Source organism: Anopheles coustani, chromosome 2 (genome assembly GCF_943734705.1).
Source record: "Anopheles coustani chromosome 2, idAnoCousDA_361_x.2, whole genome shotgun sequence".
In the NCBI taxonomy this organism is placed as follows: domain Eukaryota; kingdom Metazoa; phylum Arthropoda; class Insecta; order Diptera; family Culicidae; genus Anopheles; species Anopheles coustani.
Window position 1 is genome coordinate 40,190,245 of NC_071289.1, and position 19,390 is coordinate 40,209,634.

Below are 19,390 nucleotides of genomic sequence, written 5' to 3' on the forward strand. Positions count from 1 at the left end.
TTTATCGGATTTGTCAGGTTTGTTTTCTTGCCAAAAATTGGATTAAAATTGTTCAACAAGGTGTTCCTGTTATATGTTGGGATCCAAAATCAAAACTCAACAAAAACAAGTATGAAAATGTTTTAAAAAGTATAATGCTACAATTTATATAACTTTATATCACTTTTTATATAACTTTACTATTTAGAAAGATGATACTCCATTAAAAAGGTGACTACTTTGAAAATATTCAGACATCGTTTAAGGTATCCGGCCCGCGGTTTCAGTTTCCTTTGAATCATTTGGCCCTTTAGGGAAATGTATGCCGACCCCTGTCTTACACTGTCTTGAGGGCCAGTTCGTCAGTATCGAACTGTTCTTTGCCGCTACTAGGCAGTCAATTGCACGAGCAGGCTGCAAGAGGCTTTTGCTTGGAATTGTTATGAAGCACTTTCGGTTTGTTAACACTTTGTTGACGGGGCCCGAGTATACTCGAGCTAGCTTGGCTTAACGTTGTGAACAAAAAGGTGTTTGTTATAAATTTATGCAAAAAGGCCCGTGGGCCAACGAAACGGTGTTCCACCATGTTTATTAAAATTACTCAAGATCAATGAAAACAGAGGTTCCAGCATACCATGTAACGAGTCAGAAACAGGCTCTAGGCGATTTCGAGCAAATCGTCCTAAAACACGTTCTACATGAAACAAACATCGAGTAGTTTTGTATGGTGAGTAGAACGAAGTAGGACGACTGCTCGAAAACGTCCTACATTTGTTTCATCCCCATACAAAAAAGTAGGACGTTTGTTCGCGTGTAGGACGATATTTCGGGTTGCCTAGCGGGAGTTGAAATATTGTTGACAGTTGGTTTGAATTTAGTTTACCTCTTACGAGCATCCACGAAATAGAGGAATAAAACTGCAAATTTAATATGTTTCATCAACAGAACAAGCAATTGAAGCGTTCAGTACATGTTATGGAGAAAAGAAGATCTCCCACATGCTGCAAGTATGTTTGTAAACCCTTTTCAAACCAACTGTCACAACAATGGCGAAGCAGAAACCCGACGATTTGACCCGACCTGTCTTAAGATCACTCTTGATATTTACTAATTACGTAGTACTTGTCGTTATGTGCTTTTACCAAAAATCCCGGATTAATCCCTAACTATTAATCTGCTGATAACCTATGAATAACCTATGAATCTCTTGTTAAATGTTTGAGGCTAAAATTTACCAGATTGTTTTATTCCCAACACGCTTGAAGCACTTGCAAGTTCAAAATACAAGTCTAATCATTCGCTTATATTTCAAGTTATCAGTAACGTAAAATCCTTGACTGAAAAGTGAACCTGATTTGGCGTTATCAGTCGTGTTTTAACAGTCGGCGAGAATGGCTGCAAGAGTACTAGTTCTACTGCTGAACTTATATTGTGTGTATTTTGTTACGTGTGCGTCAGAGAACATTATACGGGATCGCCCAAAATGGAGTGAGGGAGAATCTTGCCGAACGTCAGCTACGGATGATGGGGTTTGCATGAAGGAGGAGGAATGTGATCAAGCTTTTGTTAACGGTTTGCCATTCGACGCCCATGATAGCAACTGCAGACAAAATCCGTTTACACATGTTTTATGTTGCGAACCTTTTCTGAACTATTGTAAAAATAAGGTACATCCACACATTATCGGTGGCGAAGAAGCCCCTCCAGATTCGTTTCCTCACCTTGCAAGAATAGGAAACAAAGACGATGGCATTCGGTGGAAATGTAGCTCGAGTATAATCTCCGATCAGTTCCTGCTTACTGCTGCTCACTGTTTGTCGGCCGATGTTGCTGGATTGGGATGTACCAGTGCAAAAGAGTGCAATCAAGTTATTGACGTGGAGGTAAAATCACAAATGGCAATTTTCTTTAGGTTTGCCTCATAATTGCGAATTTTTTTTTCAGAAATTCATCAAGCACCCGAGGTACGGTGGAAGAAAAAAGTACAACGACATTGCACTGGTGCGTCTAAAAAAGAAGATAACATTTAATTCTCATGTCCGCCCAATATGCCCATATAATAAAATGGATGATTTAGACGAACGGGTCACCATGACGATTGCCGGATGGGGAGACACAGAAAGTAAGTAATTGAGACGGTACCCAGTTGTTACGTACTATAAGTATGTTTAACACACTCCCTCTATAAACGTAGTATGTTAGTTCTTAACAAAGTACAACCTCCTTTTATTTGTTTAATGGGAATTGACTTGGGATTATCTTTATTCCCTTTTATTTATGCATAATGTTTATATGCGAACCATGAACATACTTTTGACTGCGATGAAATGTTTGTGCAAATTGATGTGAATATTAAAAATTCAATATATTTTATGCTTCTTTGCAGCTGGCTCCCCTTCACCAACTTTGAGGTTTGCGCATTTAGAAACCGTACCGTTGATATCATGCAATGCGTCCTATGCTCCTCTGGTACAAACAGTTTTGAGAACTAAATTTCCTGAAGGAATAACAAACACGATCTATTGTGCGCAAGGATCTTTTGTGGAAGAAATTTTTTCGTACAAAGATGCATGTCAAGGCGATTCTGGCGGACTGTTACAGGCGCCAAGTGACAACTATCCAGTTTTAGTGGGTGTCATCTCTACAGGAATGGGATGTGGTGGTTCCAATCCTGGTATCTATACCCGTGTTGCTGCTTACTTCGATTGGATAAAAAAAACCGTCGGTGAATTTTGAGAACAAAACATCAAAACCAAAAACATGATGAAAAACAAAATGGTCTTGCACATATGATTAACAATGTTTGTCTATTGTAAACTGTATCTTATTGTAATCATTCTTATTGAAGGCCGAAGTCGTAAGTTGGAGGATTTATATTGTATCAAATACATGACTAACTTTTTCATTACATGTTTAAAGTTTTACATCTTTTCCTAAAGCCTAAGAATTTTGTTCCTTAGATTATTGCTTTTTACAACTGGTAGAATGTTTTTGATAAAAAATTCATAATTAGTTTACAATTGTCATATATTCAGCAACAATACGGGCTGCATGAACATATTTTGCATCAAATAAACACACAAATTAAACATTACCATTACCATTGCACATTACCTGAATGCTTTGAAATGTTCAATTTGACCACTGTTCTTCAAAACGATAACTTCGTCACTTTTGCTGATCTGATCAACAAACGACTTCGGATAATTTTTTAGTTTACTTTTTCACTTCAATATAATCAAAAGAGGGGAAAGCGACAGCTGAGCGGTAGCCCCGGTTAGTAAATCGGCCCATGAGTGCCGAGGCTCACCACATCGACGGCGTGGGTTCGAATCCCAACCGAGACCGGATCCTCCCCTGTACGAGAGGACTGACTATCCACGTACAACAGGGAAACAAGTCTCGTACGCCCTTAACGGGCAGGCATGACCAAGAGGTCGTTACGCCAAGAAGAAGAAGAAGATAATCAAAAGAATAAAATGTATGCACAATATCACGTAAGTGCTGATTTTTTGATATACCGAAATAGGTCAAAACCATCCGAAAAAATAAAATTTTATTACTATTTCACAAATTTACAAACTCCCAGTTTCGGTAGACCTAGCACAGTTCGCTTGCTGTGCTCGCTGCGAGGTTGAACTCATTGGTTCATGATGTCCATCCTGTGCAGTATAATTAACAAGGAACCTTAAGATGTAAAAGTATAGTAGCCTACATTCAACATCCACTTATTTGAAACCATTAAGTTCTTTTAAGTAAATCGTTAGCGTTTAAAAATTTGAAAAGGATGCATTTGCCGCGTCTTGCACAGGCTCAAGCGCAAATGTAAGCCAGTAGGAAGACGAAAATATCTGCCGGGGCCTCATTTACTCTTTAACTAACACTTCTTCCACATTTTTCTCAGACATGGATTTCCATCATCGCTGCTGTGATCTCAATACAAATTCGGTTCGATAGCAAAGCTATACGAGGGGGTGTGACCAAGGCGAGCGAGCTGCTGATTGGATTGGTGTGGTAAGTTGACTGCTTCATCTCTGGATTGTTGTTTTTCTTATCATGTATGTGGAGTGCATTGCACGCTGCACTGGTTTATTCTGGCTTTCCATTGATGTAGATCAGTTTTTGGAAAGTAAAAGTAGTTCAAATATGTAGTCGCGCCCTCCAAGGACGACAGACTTATTCCTGAATTTTGAAAACTACGTTTTGGGAATATCCTGAGTATAAAAGGCTTGACGCGTGGCCTGTGGAGGCATAGTCACACAGTTCGTCGACTTGTAAACATTGCAGCTACAAAAATGGCGTTCAAAGTAAGAATCGTCAAATTTTCTTCCAAGAATAACGCATGCGCATCGGAAACATATTTAACGTCTCCCTCCCATATTTTAGTTCGTTCTCCTGGCCACTTTGGTCGCTGCTGCCAGCGCTGGTCTGCTTCCGGCTGCTCACCATGGCATTGCCACGTCGCACTCCACCATCCAGCATCATGCTGCCCCCGCCGTCCACCACGTCGGAGCCATCCACGCCGCCCCGGCTGTGTACCATCACCAGCCCACCATCGTCAAGACCATCGCTCAGCCCACGATCCTGAAGTCCTATGGACATCATGAAGACCACTACGACCACCATGCGCCGGCCAACTACGAGTTCTCGTACTCCGTCCATGACGAGCACACCGGAGACATCAAGAGCCAGCACGAGACGCGTCACGGAGATGAGGTCCATGGCCAGTACTCGCTGTTGGACTCCGACGGCCACCACCGCGTCGTCGACTACCACGCCGACCACCACTCCGGATTCAACGCCGTCGTCCGTCGTGAACCCACTGGAGTGAAGATCGCCCAGCCAGTGCACAAGGTGATCGCTCAGCCCATCCATGTCTCCAGCTACGCCCATGCTCCGGTAGCTCACGCCACCATCCAGCATCATCATGCTGCCCCGATCGCCCACCATGTTGCCCCGATCGCCCACCATGTTGCCCCGATCGCCCACCATGTTGCCCCCATCGCGCATCATGCCGCTCCGATCGCGCACTCTTCCTCCAGCATCGTCCATGGAGCCAGCCATCTGAGCCATCATCATTACTAAATGATCCGGAATGAATCTGGTGTAGTGTGTATAGTTCAAGGAATAGATTACAAATAAATGCATTAATGTCATTTTTGTTTTTCAATTGTTGCACTCGTTGGAATCCAAAAGCAGACGGCAACTGAGTTTGACAGATCGGAATGCTTCAAAAGGCTTTTTGTTTTTGCATGTAAAAAATCGCAAATGACCAACAGACGGATCTCAAATTGAGTGTCGCTAAAAGGGGCGGTCATTGCGCTTCTACTTGCATCCATTATGTTAAACATGTCGACTTATACGCCATTAGAGAGTGCTCGCGTTACATTTCACACGTTCACGCACACATAAATCGGTACAGTTTTCTGCGGGATCAAGAATGCATAGCATGCTGGACAATTAAAAAATGGTCGAAGAGTCTTTGGATAAACTGCGGTGAAATATAATGTTAGCTCCGTTATAGAGAAATGTACAGGGTATTCTTTACCTCTTCCCGATGGTCCAAATATTCCAGGACAACTTACGAAAAAGCATATTCCTAGTAACAACAACCACCGTGGATGCTCATTAAGTTTTTCAAGAAGCAGGCTAAACCAAAGTTTATATAAGAACCTATAGTGAAACGATCATGAAAGATTGGTTGGAACAAGGTAGTTCTACGCCTGACGTTAACAACAATAAAAATTCAAGAATCAAAGTATCTCTTTGCGATCTGGGAAAACAGCACGACAAGGCTATGCGAAGAATGTGTGCTATGTGCTTCAAAAAATGTGCAGAAACTGCAGAATGTGAAAAAATCAGAAAAATATTTCAAAAACAAATACTTTCTCTACGACATGTCCATTATTGCTACTCATATCTTTGATACTCTTAACAATAAAAAAATATATTTGAACAAATATAAATTTACAGCTCTTTTTGAACGATGGCAGCATTCACTTAGTGCTGTCAAACTGTTGAAATACATCAATCTATCAATATCTGACTAATGGCACGCTGGTTGAGATAGCAGACCACCACCCAGTGGGACGCTCTCAACGGCATGAGTTTGATTCCCAAATGAGACCGGACCCACCCGTGTATGAGAGGATAGTGTTCAAACATACGCAAAGGGAAATTTCATAGTAAATAATGAACATGCGTTACCGAATGCCTCTAGGTAGAAGAAGCAAATTAATTTTTTTGCAGTTATTTATTTGAAAATTTCCGATACATTTATATACTACTTTCTTTTAATGATTGTATTATTGTTTCTGACCGATTACAAACCATTGCGTTTGGTTAACTGGAACAAACCCAACTTTTTCAAACAATTTTATTGAACGGTTGTTAGCGGGATGAATGAACGCGTGCACGTGTTGTTTGTGCTCAGCCGCAATCATCTTCGCCATGGCTTTCGCTAGCGTTGTTCCATAGCCTCTGTTGTTGTATTCAGATAAAGTATACAGATGCCTAAAAGTAAAACAAATTGTGAGGTAAAGCAACAAACTTATTAGGGCACTGATAGAAGACGTGCTAACCCGATTCCATCGTGATCATTTTTGATAACACAGGCTACAAGTTGGCCATCGTTTTTGTTGAACAGTCCAAGGCCACCATTGTGCTGTATAACAGATTCATAGTACCGTAAGGATTCATTGTACTTATGTGGCCACAAATCGTCGATAACTTTCGCATGTTCTACAAGCAGTGGTTTCAGTTCGACATCATCAGGCACACTGAAACAACAAGAAAAATGTAATTAGATGAGGACTTACCGATGCCCCATTTGTTTCTTACCTGTAGCTTAAGGTAGCTGCTTTTTCGCGATGCATCCAGTAATTTTTGCAATCTGATATCATTTTGATGTCGTTAAGGAGACCCCGTTCGTTAGCTACTTTGTATAAACTCTCGCGAATTCCATTATCGCCTCCTACAACGAACAGTGGGTTGAGGTGCCACTTGATGTAGCTGGTTTTTCGAATCGCGTCCTCGAGCTCACTGGGTGATTGTTCCAAGGTGTTTACCATCACGAATATATCCTGTCGAAACACCATACTCCAATATAGAACCCTACTACTGCAAGTATCTTGTATGTGAGTACTTTGTCCATGCCAATGGCCAAAAATGTAGCAAACTTTATAGGATTTGTCTTGTTCGGGACGTAAATCGTTTTTCGAAAGCGGTGCGAGGCTTGCTCTAGCGCCGTCCCTTGAAGTGCTGCTTTAATTCGCACAATGTTTTGTAGGAGGGAAACAAACTGAACTGACTCGGGTAGCAACTGTTCGTAGATGTTCACTAGCTGATCGATTTCGGCCGGGGTAGCCGGACGCAATGGCTCCATAGCGTTGTTCATTGTTCGGCAGTCTGGGCAATACTAAGCGTGCTCTTTTCGTGTTGCTAAAGTACTATCCAAACTTCGGTTTCACTTTCATTGCAATTCACGCAAATTGTAGCGATAAGATAGCGACTTTGGGCAAAATCGCGACTAACGAGATAAAAATGACGTTTAAATAAAGATAGAATAAAAAACGTACAATCGAGCAGCTATTTGCTTTGACCAGGTGTTTTGAACGTATCTCAACAAGGGGAAATTACCATGATCCCAGTTATTAACGCTGCTGATAAGGCTAAAATAAGCGATTTGTTTGAAATGAATGGGAAGAGTCTATCATGAATGCATAAGCGAAGAATTATGTAGGTTAGAACCAATTTTCGTTTCTAAGGTCAGTTGTCAATTCAGAACCAGAAAAAATAGCCACACGATTGCAATAAACGAAAAAGGATGAGATCAGCTAACGGGTCGTTTTAATAAAGATCCTTAAAATTGGGAGTTTTGGGCGAAATAAGGGACAGAGTAAAACCGAGCCGTAATAAAAAAAATACTTTTTTTTGGTTTCGATGAGGATATCATTCTTAGAGAATTTATTGTTTGTATTCGATTGTTCAAAAGTTGAGTAGTAGAAATTCAGACTCTGAAATAAAAAATAAATAAATCTTAATCGATTAGTTGAAGAATAAATAAATAAATTAATTAATTAATTACAAAAAAGTCAAAAAGGGAAAGGGTGAACATAAACAAAAAAAAAACATTATTCATTGATAACAAAATTGACAAAAAGTCATTACCATTCATGAAAGTTTCACAAGATTTATCAATGTTGTGAGTTTTGAATCCTAAAACAACCATGAATCAATCTCAATGATTCTTCGAAGAAAGATTCTAAACCATGGCGATGTGAAGTACATTTCTGACCTACATCTTTATTTTATGCTCGGTTGTTCAAATGATGTGTGGCAATACTTAAGTTGTAATTATTTTCCCTGTTTATTTAGAAGTAAATAAATAAATTCAGACAAATACGTCTAAGATCAACCGACTTTCAATAACACTTCTTCCACACATTGTAATGGATTTCATCCATCGCTACTGTGATCTACATACAAATTCGATAACAAAGCTCTACGGGGGGTGTGACCAAAGCGAGCGAGCTGCTGATTGGATTGTCGTGGTAAGTCGACTGCTTCATCTCTGGATTGTTGTTTTTCTTATCATGTACGTGGAGTGCATTGCACGCTGCACGCTGCACTGGTTCATTCTTGCTTTCCATTGATGTAGATCAGTTTTTGGAAAGTAAAAGTAGTTCAAATAGTCGCGCCCTCCAAGGACGACGGACTTATTCCTGAAGTTTTAAAACAACGTTTTGGGAATATCCTGAGTATAAAAGGCTCGACGCGGGGCTTTTGGAGGCATAGTCACACAGTTCGTCGACTTGAAAACATTGCAGCTACAAAAATGGCGTTCAAAGTAAGAATCGTCAAATTTTCTTCCAAGAATAACGTATGCGTAAACATCGGAAACATATTTAACGTCACCCTCCCATATTTTAGTTCGTTCTCCTGGCCACTTTGGTCGCTGCTGCCAGCGCTGGTCTGCTTCCGGCTGCTCACCATGGCATTGCCACGTCGCACTCCACCATCCAGCATCATGCTGCCCCCGCCGTCCACCACGTCGGAGCCATCCACGCCGCCCCGGCTGTGTACCATCATCAACCCACCATCGTCAAGACCATCGTTCAGCCCACGATCCTGAAGTCCTATGGACATCATGATGACCACTACGAGCACCATGCTCCGGCCAACTACGAGTTCTCGTACTCCGTCCATGACGAGCACACCGGAGACATCAAGAGCCAGCACGAGACGCGCCACGGAGATGAGGTCCATGGCCAGTACTCGCTGTTGGACTCCGACGGCCACCACCGCGTCGTCGACTACCACGCCGACCACCACTCCGGATTCAACGCCGTCGTCCGTCGTGAACCCACTGGAGTGAAGATCGCCCAGCCAGTGCACAAGGTGATCGCTCAGCCCATCCATGTCTCCAGCTACGCCCATGCTCCGGTAGCTCACGCCACCATCCAGCATCATCATGCTGCCCCGATCGCCCACCATGTTGCCCCGATCGCCCACCATGTTGCCCCCATCGCTCATCATGTTGCCCCGATCGCCCACCATGTTGCCCCCATCGCACATCATGCCGCTCCGATCGCACACTCTTCCTCCAGCATCGTCCATGGAGCCAGCCATCTGAGCCATCATCATTATTAAGGAGCGAATGAAAACGGTTCTAATGTAGTGTATTATATACTTTACAAAAAAAAATTGAAAATATGATAGCAAATAATGCAAACTAAAATTCACAATTATGTTTCTTTTATAACATTTTTTCTTTTTTTCGTTCATTATTTCTGATGAGGTGTTATTTGAAGAAGCATTGTTTTCAGTACTGAAAGTATTGTTTCAATATAAGCTTCCACAGCGTCATGGATATTGGTGGCGTGTACCAATCGCATCGGACAAATAATATCCAGAAAAATTGGAATCAGTCATTTAGTACATAGTACACATCATTCAATTTCCACATTACTTTCTAATATGATTTGTCCTATCATTTGTTAAAGAAAATAACCAATTTGGGAAAAGAGTTTACATTGTAATCAAAGGAATACAATTCACCATTTTATTGAAGTTATGGCCCGTGTTTTGAATAGAATTCAAATCAATGTGTTCAGACTTATTTCTAGTGAAATATCATGAGAATTATGATAAAGCTTTTGACAATCACACAATAAAATGAACACAAAACTACAGTGAAAAAAAAATTCTATTCAAAAATTATTATGTCATTCAACTACTACAGTGAAAAAAAACTCAATTTAAAAATTATTCAAAAAAATATTGTATAAAATAAATTATATATTAATTATTCCAAAACGGTTCCAAAAGCGGGAGATTAAATTTATTAAACTTCTAATTTACTAGCCACCTCGTCCACGGCGCTCATGAAAGTCTGACGATGTTGGTCCAGGAAGTACGTTATTTCCAGCACTTTAGCGCGATTACGTATGATTTCGGAACTGTGAATAGAAAAGTGCACGGTGGAAGAAAACATTTAAACTATCAGGCTGAGAAGGCAAATTTCATTGAACATACTTTTGCAGATCGTCACACAGCTCCTTGACCCAGTTGCGGCTACGGGTGATCAGTTTATCCTCACGAGAATCGATCAGTTGCATATGTTGATCACGCATCCCTGCTGCCATGTTGCTTATCACGTCCTTATCATCTAATGACTGCAATAAGTTTTTTATTTGAATATGGAGGGTTTTTTTTATTTTTGCTTTTAAAATTTACCTCTTTCAAAACCTCTGGTAACTTGTCTGCTTGCCCCGCGGCCGCCTTAAATGTTACAAACTGCTGAACAGTGTCAACGAGAGCATCGCTGAAGTTGATCTCGGCCTCTCGTAACAAGACGAACTGGGCTTGCGCTAGTTCGATAAACTCGTTGGTCATTTCTTTGATGGTGTTTTCGAAAGTAGAATTTCCTTCCTGAAAAAAATGAAAAATACAAAAATTCATGAGATACCCATTTTTCTTTCTACGAAGGTTAAATACGAATAAGAACCTCCGTTCGCTCAAACAGTTGCATTTCTATCCCCATGAGCGTATGCCACGTATCTTCAAACAAAGAGTTGAAACCGCTCTTGCATAGATTCAGCTCATCAAGAAGTTTTTCCGTCTCAGCGTTATATGTTTTACTATTTAAGTCTCTTCCCCTCAGGCCAACAACAATCTCCTTGGCAAGCACGTGCAGATTGTTGAAGGATTGCAAAAAGTTGCTTATGATTCTACAAACAAAAAAAGTGGTAAAGGAAAAACATGAAGAGGAAAAAATGAAAGAAAATGTTATCTCCCGGGCATGAAATACTTTTGTCCCATCAGCTGAGCCTTTTTCCGTTCGTCTGTAATGCAGCGGCTGTAGAGTTCGATTTCCGCTTGTCGCTTTTCCTGCTGCTCCAACCCCATTTTGTAGATACTTTGCGTGAACACGTACGCTTCATTCCGGTAGCTATAGAAAAAAATGCATAAATAATTATAATAAACCTAAAACTGTTTCAAACACATCCAATATTTACTCATCCTTCAGGTCCATAGCTTCACTCCCGATGCTCAACAATGCCTCTCCTTCCGAATCGCCCTCGAACAAGGAATCAAACAGTTGGTGGCCGTTCAAATGCTCCACAAAGCTCTTGGATAATCTAACTTCATCATCCCGTTCCTTGGCAGCATTCGTTCGTTCGATGATTTCAATGCGCTCGTGTTCCAGAATATCGATCAGCTCTCGTCTGTCGATTGGAAAAGCATGTAGGAAATGTACGGAATATTGCCATAGGTTACATACTGGAATATATCCTTCCCAGCGTCACGCTCGTTTGGCCGTACAAGTATGTACTCGTAGTACTTCAGCTGCGGCAATAACGTAGCCAGATACAAACGCAGCGGCTTGGAGGTGTCTTGGGCGATAGGATTTTCTGCTAAATTTAGCGACCTTAGTTCTTTCAAGAACCTCAAACGTTCCAACCCTTCCAACGTTTTGATGTTGTTCCTCCCAGCGCTGAAAATTACCAACCGCTCCAGATTGTCGATGTTCTCAATGCGTGAGATACGATTGCCGTATAGGGAAAGTATGCGCAAATTTTCCAATTTATCCAAATTCTCCATTTTTTCGATGTAATTAAACGAAAGGTTTAATTCTTTTAGCTTTGGCAAGCGCGAAAGATTTTCGATTTTGTCTATCTTGTTGAAAGACAGTGAGAGCACTTCCAGATTTTTCATCACCCACAGATGATCGATTTTTAAAATATCTACAAAATTGAACAAAATCCATTTTTTAGCATGCACCAACTCATCGATACTGTTTTTCCTTACTTTGAAACTCTAGTCGAATCACAGTAACCGTCTCCAGCTGTAGCTGGCTAAGTTGGGCCAGGCGACCAGCTTCGCCTTTATGCCCTTGCTCCATTATCGCTTTGGTAAGCATTTCATTGCTGATCACCCCGGGCTCGAGCTCGCGATTGAAGGTCGTATCAGTCGAAAGTGTACTTTCTTCACCCATGGTTCTTTCTCAGCAAATAATTCTTCGAGGATCGTTTATATCGAAAACAACCAGCAGCACCTACTGTATGTTAGTTCTCCAACAAAATACAGTAATAACCAAACTCTCCATGGCAACGTGATGACGCCACGTTTCCTTTCGTGCTTCTTGCAGTGCTATAAAATTATAACACATAAACATTCCTTTAACATTTTTACAATAACATCGACAAGCGTTACTACGTGCACAAAAAGAACAATTAAAATATATTTACATTCAAGCCTCTACCAAAATTGTGAATGGTGCTCTCTCATTCTTCTAGCGCCTGATAAGATTAGCCGATTACTACCACCAGTGTCTTTCTAGATAAGCGTGGTCAATCGTCGCAATGATAATTCAAATTCTACTCGACCAGGTGGACAAGCAGGAGCAGTTAACGCTCTTAAATCCTCAGAAATTGCAATAAAAGTCGTCTAGGGACACGTCTAGAGAATCACGGTTTATCTGCTGCATTAAGGAAGGCCAATATGAAATAAGTCGTTTAGTACTGGTTACGCTACCAGTGACGTTGACTTTATTCGCTTTTATGTAGAAAAATATTTCATAATAAATGCCTAGTGGATATTTCCGATACATCCAACAACTTCGTAATGCATCTGATCGTGATCACTTTTGAGCGGCCTTTTTCTTAAGATTTTCCAAATACACTTCCAGACCTTTCTGAACCATTGGCTGATTAACGGCATACACGAACAAATCAATATCCTGAGTGCGATTGTCCTCCAGTTCCACTATATCTTTGCTTCGCAGCGCTTGTTTAGTCATGGCCCGGGCCACCGGAGAAATTTTACGGAACAAGTTCAAGAAATTCGTAGCTCGTTCCAGTGCCTTCTCTTTACTCTCCACGATTTCGTCAATCAAGCCAACTTTCAATGCCTCTTCGGTGCTGTACATTTTACCCAATGTCAATGCCAATTCCGATTCGCGACGGGAAACAGTGTTTCGGAGAGATGCCTGGAACCAAGTCGGTGCCACAATTCCCAGCTGCGTCTCGTTCAATCCTATAGTATATTTGGGGCACATGATGCGGTATTCGCAGCAAAGTGATAGCAAACATCCTCCAGCAGGAGCGTGGCCCTGTAATAAATCGAAAAATATGTTCAACATATTTTCTAACTCTTTATATCGACTAACTAATCCGTACATTTATGGCAGCCACAGTGGCGAACGGTGATCCGTACAGCTTGAACCATACATCTTGCAGGGTAGACCAAAATTCTCTTAAACGATCCTGATTGGGTTTGTACATTTCCATAATATCCAACCCAGCGCTAAACACGGTATTAGATGACTTCAAAGTAAAAGAAAAAACAATTTGTTGCCCTAAACTGTTGAAACACGAAATATGTGATTTTCTATCTTATTCTTACCGATGTCAATATCATGCCACGGGATTTGTTATTTTGAAGATCATCTAATGTTTCCGAAATTGCAGTCAACAGCTCCAAGTTCAAGCTGTTCACTGGAGGGCGATTTAGAGTCACCGTTGCATATCCCGTTTTGTCGTCTACCTCTGTAATGACCAGAGGCTTTTGCTGACCGGCTGCTTCACTGCTGAACGTACGTACACCTGGTGCTACCAGTCGAGAGGTACGATTGAGAATACGCAGCATTATTTTACCTACAATAGAATTGTTAATTAGAAACATGGTGTGTTACGAGTTGAAGACGAACGTCTGGTGCACGTCCAAACAAAACTGGACTTTGAACTCTGTTTCTTATCGTCACTGGCACTAGTTATTTTCTGCATTAAACTTACCTCTGAATGCGTGTGTTAGATAAAGCAGAGCTTTCAGGTTTGTAATAACGGTACAAAACCCGTAAATTCCAACAATGTTAAAATGATATATAAAAACCGGCTAGAAGACCGTGGGGACGTTCGTTTTGCTTAGTTGCCTCAACAGGAGTGATGATCTTTATTTACGTACAATATTTCTACAAGATTTCAAATTATGGCAACAAATGTCAAAAATGAACCGCCGGTACAATATTACGTTTTATGGCAACATAACCATCTTGAAACAGCCGCCGGAATTTCGTGATGTTTTGCATTGTAAATTGAACTACATATTTAATTAAATGATGCAGCATACTTCAATTTGTAATAAAGAGATCACACACACACATTGTTTTTGAGGACATTTCTTTTTCTTTGCTGCCGTCTGGCGGAACCTTTTGTCGACTCCTAGCTTTGTCGACTTCTAGCTGTCAAACGACGAACAAAAGAGAAACCCACGGAGACTTTAGAAAGAGGTAAGCTCATAGAAGCACTATGGCAGCCATATTGAAATGAAGTAATGACTATTGCGATGAGCTTTTATTGAAAAAACCAAGATTACTAAACACTAGACAGGTTGCGACAAGCAGAACATTTTTACCGGTTGACGATAAAAAAATTAAAGAAAAATTTGACAAACAAGTTGGAATGGTTTGTTGCGCTGCTATTTTCAATCAAAGAAGGCTTTAACCAGATTATTAAAGTTAGCGGAGGGACATATTCACAGTTCCACGAGAGCAGGCATTAAGAGAACTCGAAATCTATTGAACACTATCTTTGAGTACCGGTGTGCCTGTAGCCGGGCTAAATCCTCGATAAACTTCGTAAACGATTTTTACTGGGGACGTACAAATGGATGAAGTTCATATCATTCTTCAAGATCAACTCATTGTACACGTTGGGTCCTTCCTCTGATTCTACGATTTAGAGCAATGTTTTTTCTCACATCTTACGCATATCACAACCTATACGGCCATGGTCCAAGCAAACCAAAAAAAATAAAAAGAGAAGCATTTTTATACGAGCCACTAAATTATCTCCATCGTTCCTGCAAACCACAACAACACCACCGTTATTTTGACAGACAAATTGTAAACAAGATATCCAAAATGGTTCCGAGCAAAACTGCTCTGTCGCAACCTGTCTAGTGTTTAGTAACCTTGGAAAAAACTATCATCTTATCACTTCTACTATAAGCGATTACACAAAAAAACTGCTACGCTGGATATTAATATCAACAGAATATCTAACTAACGTAAATAGCAATAAGCGACATGCAGTAAACTTAACACATCTCATCCCTATTGTCAAAATTTTTCTTTATTTTTCTAAAGAAACTAACGAAATTTGCTCAGGATGAACCCACCTGAATAGTAGATAGACCGTGGAGAAAACTGTGTTTCCAGAAGCGAATCGTGAAAAAACATCAGTTTCACTTTTGAAGTGGTGCAAAGAAGTTATGAGCATTCCGCCTCGTGGATACAGCATTTCGAGAATTAAAAGCAAAGAAAACAAGAAAACATTAGCCAGCAAAATGCCGTCGTTAAGTTTTAACATGCGGTAAGTTTTATTATTTAAGGTATTCTCGTTCTTTGTTGACCGCAATTGCTTGCCTCGGTTCGTGACTATCGTCATCCAATAGTATATTTTCCTTGTTAGGCAGCTTATTTTTTCCCCCATGCCCCTCGCAAAAACCTTCTGCCAAGTTGATCTAGCTATTCAAAGTCTAGTAATGATTCAATAGGCAAGAATTTGTATATCTTTTGCCCCAATTTTTTGCAATATTTTCAAGTGCGTAGTGATTCATTTACATGCGCTACGAGACATAATCGTATCGCCATTTTGTTCGCGTACACTTGTATGCAGCACTTTTTCTCTGTGTGCGTGGTTGTACTACGAGTTTCTGTCGCGAGAAAAACGGAATTTTCCTGTCGATTGAAAGGAAAAAGATCGCTAGCAAATATTATATAATTATTAGTTAATTAGTTTCTTACTTTTTACCACAGTCATATCTGACAACATGAACGATGTAAGTGGTACACTTTTTTCTGCTTTTCTACGCTTCTACGAGCCTGCGTAGAAGTAGTTGCTGGTTTATTTCGCGAAGGGGACACAACGTCACGACGAAGGAATTTGGTTGTTTTCATACGTTGTTGTTGAGCTCTGCTGTATCGCGAAAGTTCAACCTGCAGAGCACCAGCGCTGCTAATTCACGTGCGGCTTATTGGTTTGCTCGGGTGATTGATAATGGCCACGGCGAACTAATAGCGGCTGCATTGACATAGGTCATCACCTACGTGGTGGTGTGTGTACGTGTGCAACGTACCACTTTTCCTGGGTCGCTTGCTTTGTTCCATTGCTTTCCGGTTCTCGATCACCGATCGCATCTAGACGTTTCGATCAGTTGCTAAGGATGTGCAGCGACCGTAGTTTGGACACTACAAGGGTACCGTTCTGTTAATGTTGTTACATTGTTGTTGCTTCAATTTAGTTATAATCGTAAAATGGTCTGCATGAGACGCTGATAGAGATGTGAGCCAGACGGTATCACCCTTCAGAAATCGAATAAGTCGCGTTATAGTTGACCACGGTACGCTCGGAGCAATTGCTTGACTGATAGTGCACGACGCCATCGTTGGCCGAATACGGCGATATTCCCTCTATTTTTAGCTGCGATCAGATTTACAAACTAGTTTTTATGCGGTTCGTCGTACACACTGATCGAATCGCTTCTGGGAATTAAACTTCGACTGGCGTAACGTGTGTTGGAGGATAGATAGACGATGCAATATTGAAACTACGTGATGTAAGAACGTACAAACTAGTCGCGAGGCATTAGATTTATTGAGCAATCTAACAGTATATGCCTCACGTATGTGTGCCAGTGTAAACATCCCATTAGCGCGTGTCTCGTCCTCCAGTAACGTCTACAAATGCATGCTCAAAGCCACGGCCGGTGTCTGGTGATAACATCAATCAGTGATGTGAGTCATTGGAGTAATTGGTTCAATTGATGGTATAATTGATTGCCAGCAGCTTGATTTTGATTTTGTGAAGCAAAAACGATATAAGGCTCAACACAATAAATACTTGCGATCGAGTGCAGCGAACGTACACTGACATTTTTGTATCATCTATGCCTTCTGAACTCCAGATCTCACTGAATAGTACTATAATTTTCCGCGTTTTTAAAGTAGAAGGGTTAAACCTGTAGAATCGCTTCTTGAAATCAGTGAAATGAGCAGCTAATCTATGCCAATTATCTCAAAATATTTGTGAAAACATGAAGCACAAATATTCACTGTATTCAAGAGAAAGTGGGGCAAGATGCCTCGATGGGGTAAAGTGCACCTGCATGTTTTGAATTAATTATGCAATTCGAACACAACTGGAGTGAATGTGAGTTAATGTTCGCTAACAATAAAACACATCATCCTATGTACTATGTATGGATTAGGTCGTACGTAAAGCAAACGAGATAAAGTAAACAAACTATGAAACCATGCAGTTAGGTACAATGGATTAAAATGAGCTACATATTGCAATCAATCAGACATTCATCGATACGAATACTGAAGAAAATTAAATCATTCTGTGGAGATGAAAACTTCACCGAAACGATTAATTATCGTTTTCTCATGTTGAAATTGACGAGGTTCATGTTGAAATTTTTAGTTCGAACGATGAATCATAAATACATAAAATATATTAAAACGTTATTATCAGCGCTATTTGAGTAATTATTAAGAGATGCATTCTGTCCCACGGTACATTCCACACTTTGCACTGGCACGTAGAGTACAGAGGTGTCTTTAAAATCTTGTTTGAAGTTACCTTTTGTGATTTAATATTTTTTGCGAATAGAACAAACGCAAAAAATCAAACTATTAAATTTTAGAGTATACGTCATGAATGGACTGCAAAAAACGATTCTCTTTCTTTTAGGTAGTCTTTACTGCCTCCTAAAATTTGCAAATCTACACTGTTTTTGAAGTTCAATTCGCTTTTGATAATGGTGCCTTGGGTTAGCAAGTACCATCAACGATGGTTTTGAGTGCGGAAGTAATGAATTTACATTTGAACTAATTAAAAATATTCGATTCTTGAAGTGTTGGGAGACAAGCGTGCGATTTGAAATAGACTGAGGGTAAACTTGAAATTCTTCCTTTCCATCGCATCTACGTTAAGTCTATCAGAATAAATGTATCTACCAATAGTTAATTTGCTTGGTGGCCTTAGCTTTATCTTATCGCTTCGCGCCTTTATCTTTATTTGTTTGGTCGATTCTTCAATAATACGTCGCATTCAGCTACGCCGACACAACAATGTGACAGTGAAAAAGGCACTAAAAACGCGCGCACGCTCTGCCCGACATTGATAAGCATTAAATTATCTCTAGCAAAAGTTCCCCCATTTCGCCATTGTCACGCTTCCAACTGCGTCACATAGCAAAAAGAACGGTGTGTTGTGTTTTGATCTGGGACTTGCAGCTCGCTCGTCGCCGGTGGCATCTTTAAACAACCTGCCCGCCCGGCCTTCCTTCGCACATGATGCTGCCTTTGCTCACCTTTCCGCCGAAGCCGCTTCCACCGACTTACACAGGTTCACCTTGAGAGAGACACCCATATAAACTGCCGGGTGCCGACGGCGCGAGCGAAGAAGCATTTTTGGCAAATTTTGACCTTCTGCAGTTCCCTCGTCTCTCGTATGTTTGTGAGGATTTGGGCGCGGGTGTGTTTGAATCTGCTTTTCTTCAAACACACAAACACAAAAGCGATGTAGGAAAAAACCAAAACAATAACAGAAGTTTTTAGAAGCACCACCAATCCATCGCGTAATTTTCCTCAACGGTGATAAAAATAGATTTTTTAGGCATCACAGACCGCGTGCGTTTTATCGTTAGAATGGCTTCCTAACATGGATTATTTAGAGCAGCAAACGGCACGGAAGACGTGAAGTAATTGCAATATCAAAAAAAAAAAAGCTGAGCATCAATTTTACAGGGTTTCGATTCATATAATGGAATGTTTCAATAGGTAGAGGGAACATTTCAAAAGCATAGGGGATATTTTCAACCAGTAAAGATAACTTTGCAA

The 19,390-nt window shown here is 40.6% G+C and overlaps 6 protein-coding genes across 6 annotated transcripts; 3 read left to right on the forward strand and 3 right to left on the reverse strand.

Moving 5' to 3' along the window:
• Positions 1 to 1,408: 1,408 nt before the first annotated feature.
• Positions 1,409 to 3,471, forward strand: LOC131267310 (CLIP domain-containing serine protease C9-like). The gene is made up of 3 exons (XM_058270159.1): positions 1,409 to 1,862; positions 1,924 to 2,101; positions 2,366 to 3,471. The coding sequence occupies exons 1-3, from the start codon at positions 1,515 to 1,517 to the stop codon at positions 2,713 to 2,715; spliced, it is 876 nt and encodes a 291-aa protein (XP_058126142.1). The 5' UTR covers positions 1,409 to 1,514; the 3' UTR covers positions 2,716 to 3,471.
• An 803-nt stretch (positions 3,472 to 4,274) lies between these two features.
• Positions 4,275 to 5,064, forward strand: LOC131267316 (cuticle protein 8-like). The gene is made up of 2 exons (XM_058270164.1): positions 4,275 to 4,286; positions 4,366 to 5,064. The coding sequence occupies exons 1-2, from the start codon at positions 4,275 to 4,277 to the stop codon at positions 5,062 to 5,064; spliced, it is 711 nt and encodes a 236-aa protein (XP_058126147.1).
• A 1,220-nt stretch (positions 5,065 to 6,284) lies between these two features.
• Positions 6,285 to 7,363, reverse strand: LOC131264392 (uncharacterized). The gene is made up of 4 exons (XM_058266695.1): positions 7,124 to 7,363; positions 6,820 to 7,061; positions 6,561 to 6,758; positions 6,285 to 6,492 (listed from the first exon to the last, which is right to left on the reverse strand). Exons 1-4 carry the CDS (start codon positions 7,361 to 7,363, stop codon positions 6,285 to 6,287), a joined length of 888 nt encoding a protein of 295 aa, XP_058122678.1.
• Positions 7,364 to 8,815: 1,452 nt separating this feature from the next.
• On the forward strand, positions 8,816 to 9,630 carry LOC131267314 (pupal cuticle protein Edg-84A-like). The gene is made up of 2 exons (XM_058270163.1): positions 8,816 to 8,827; positions 8,911 to 9,630. Exons 1-2 carry the CDS (start codon positions 8,816 to 8,818, stop codon positions 9,628 to 9,630), a joined length of 732 nt encoding a protein of 243 aa, XP_058126146.1.
• Positions 9,631 to 10,324: 694 nt separating this feature from the next.
• Positions 10,325 to 12,478, reverse strand: LOC131267300 (dynein regulatory complex subunit 3-like). The gene is made up of 8 exons (XM_058270145.1): positions 12,292 to 12,478; positions 11,765 to 12,227; positions 11,499 to 11,708; positions 11,291 to 11,431; positions 10,988 to 11,210; positions 10,717 to 10,911; positions 10,516 to 10,655; positions 10,325 to 10,439 (listed from the first exon to the last, which is right to left on the reverse strand). Exons 1-8 carry the CDS (start codon positions 12,476 to 12,478, stop codon positions 10,325 to 10,327), a joined length of 1,674 nt encoding a protein of 557 aa, XP_058126128.1.
• A 516-nt stretch (positions 12,479 to 12,994) lies between these two features.
• LOC131267311 (enoyl-CoA delta isomerase 1, mitochondrial-like) lies at positions 12,995 to 14,408 on the reverse strand. Its single transcript, XM_058270160.1, has 4 exons — positions 14,277 to 14,408; positions 13,888 to 14,138; positions 13,662 to 13,808; positions 12,995 to 13,594 (listed from the first exon to the last, which is right to left on the reverse strand). Exons 2-4 carry the CDS (start codon positions 14,128 to 14,130, stop codon positions 13,124 to 13,126), a joined length of 861 nt encoding a protein of 286 aa, XP_058126143.1. The 5' UTR covers positions 14,131 to 14,138; positions 14,277 to 14,408; the 3' UTR covers positions 12,995 to 13,123.
• Between the last annotated feature and the right edge of the window lie 4,982 nt (positions 14,409 to 19,390).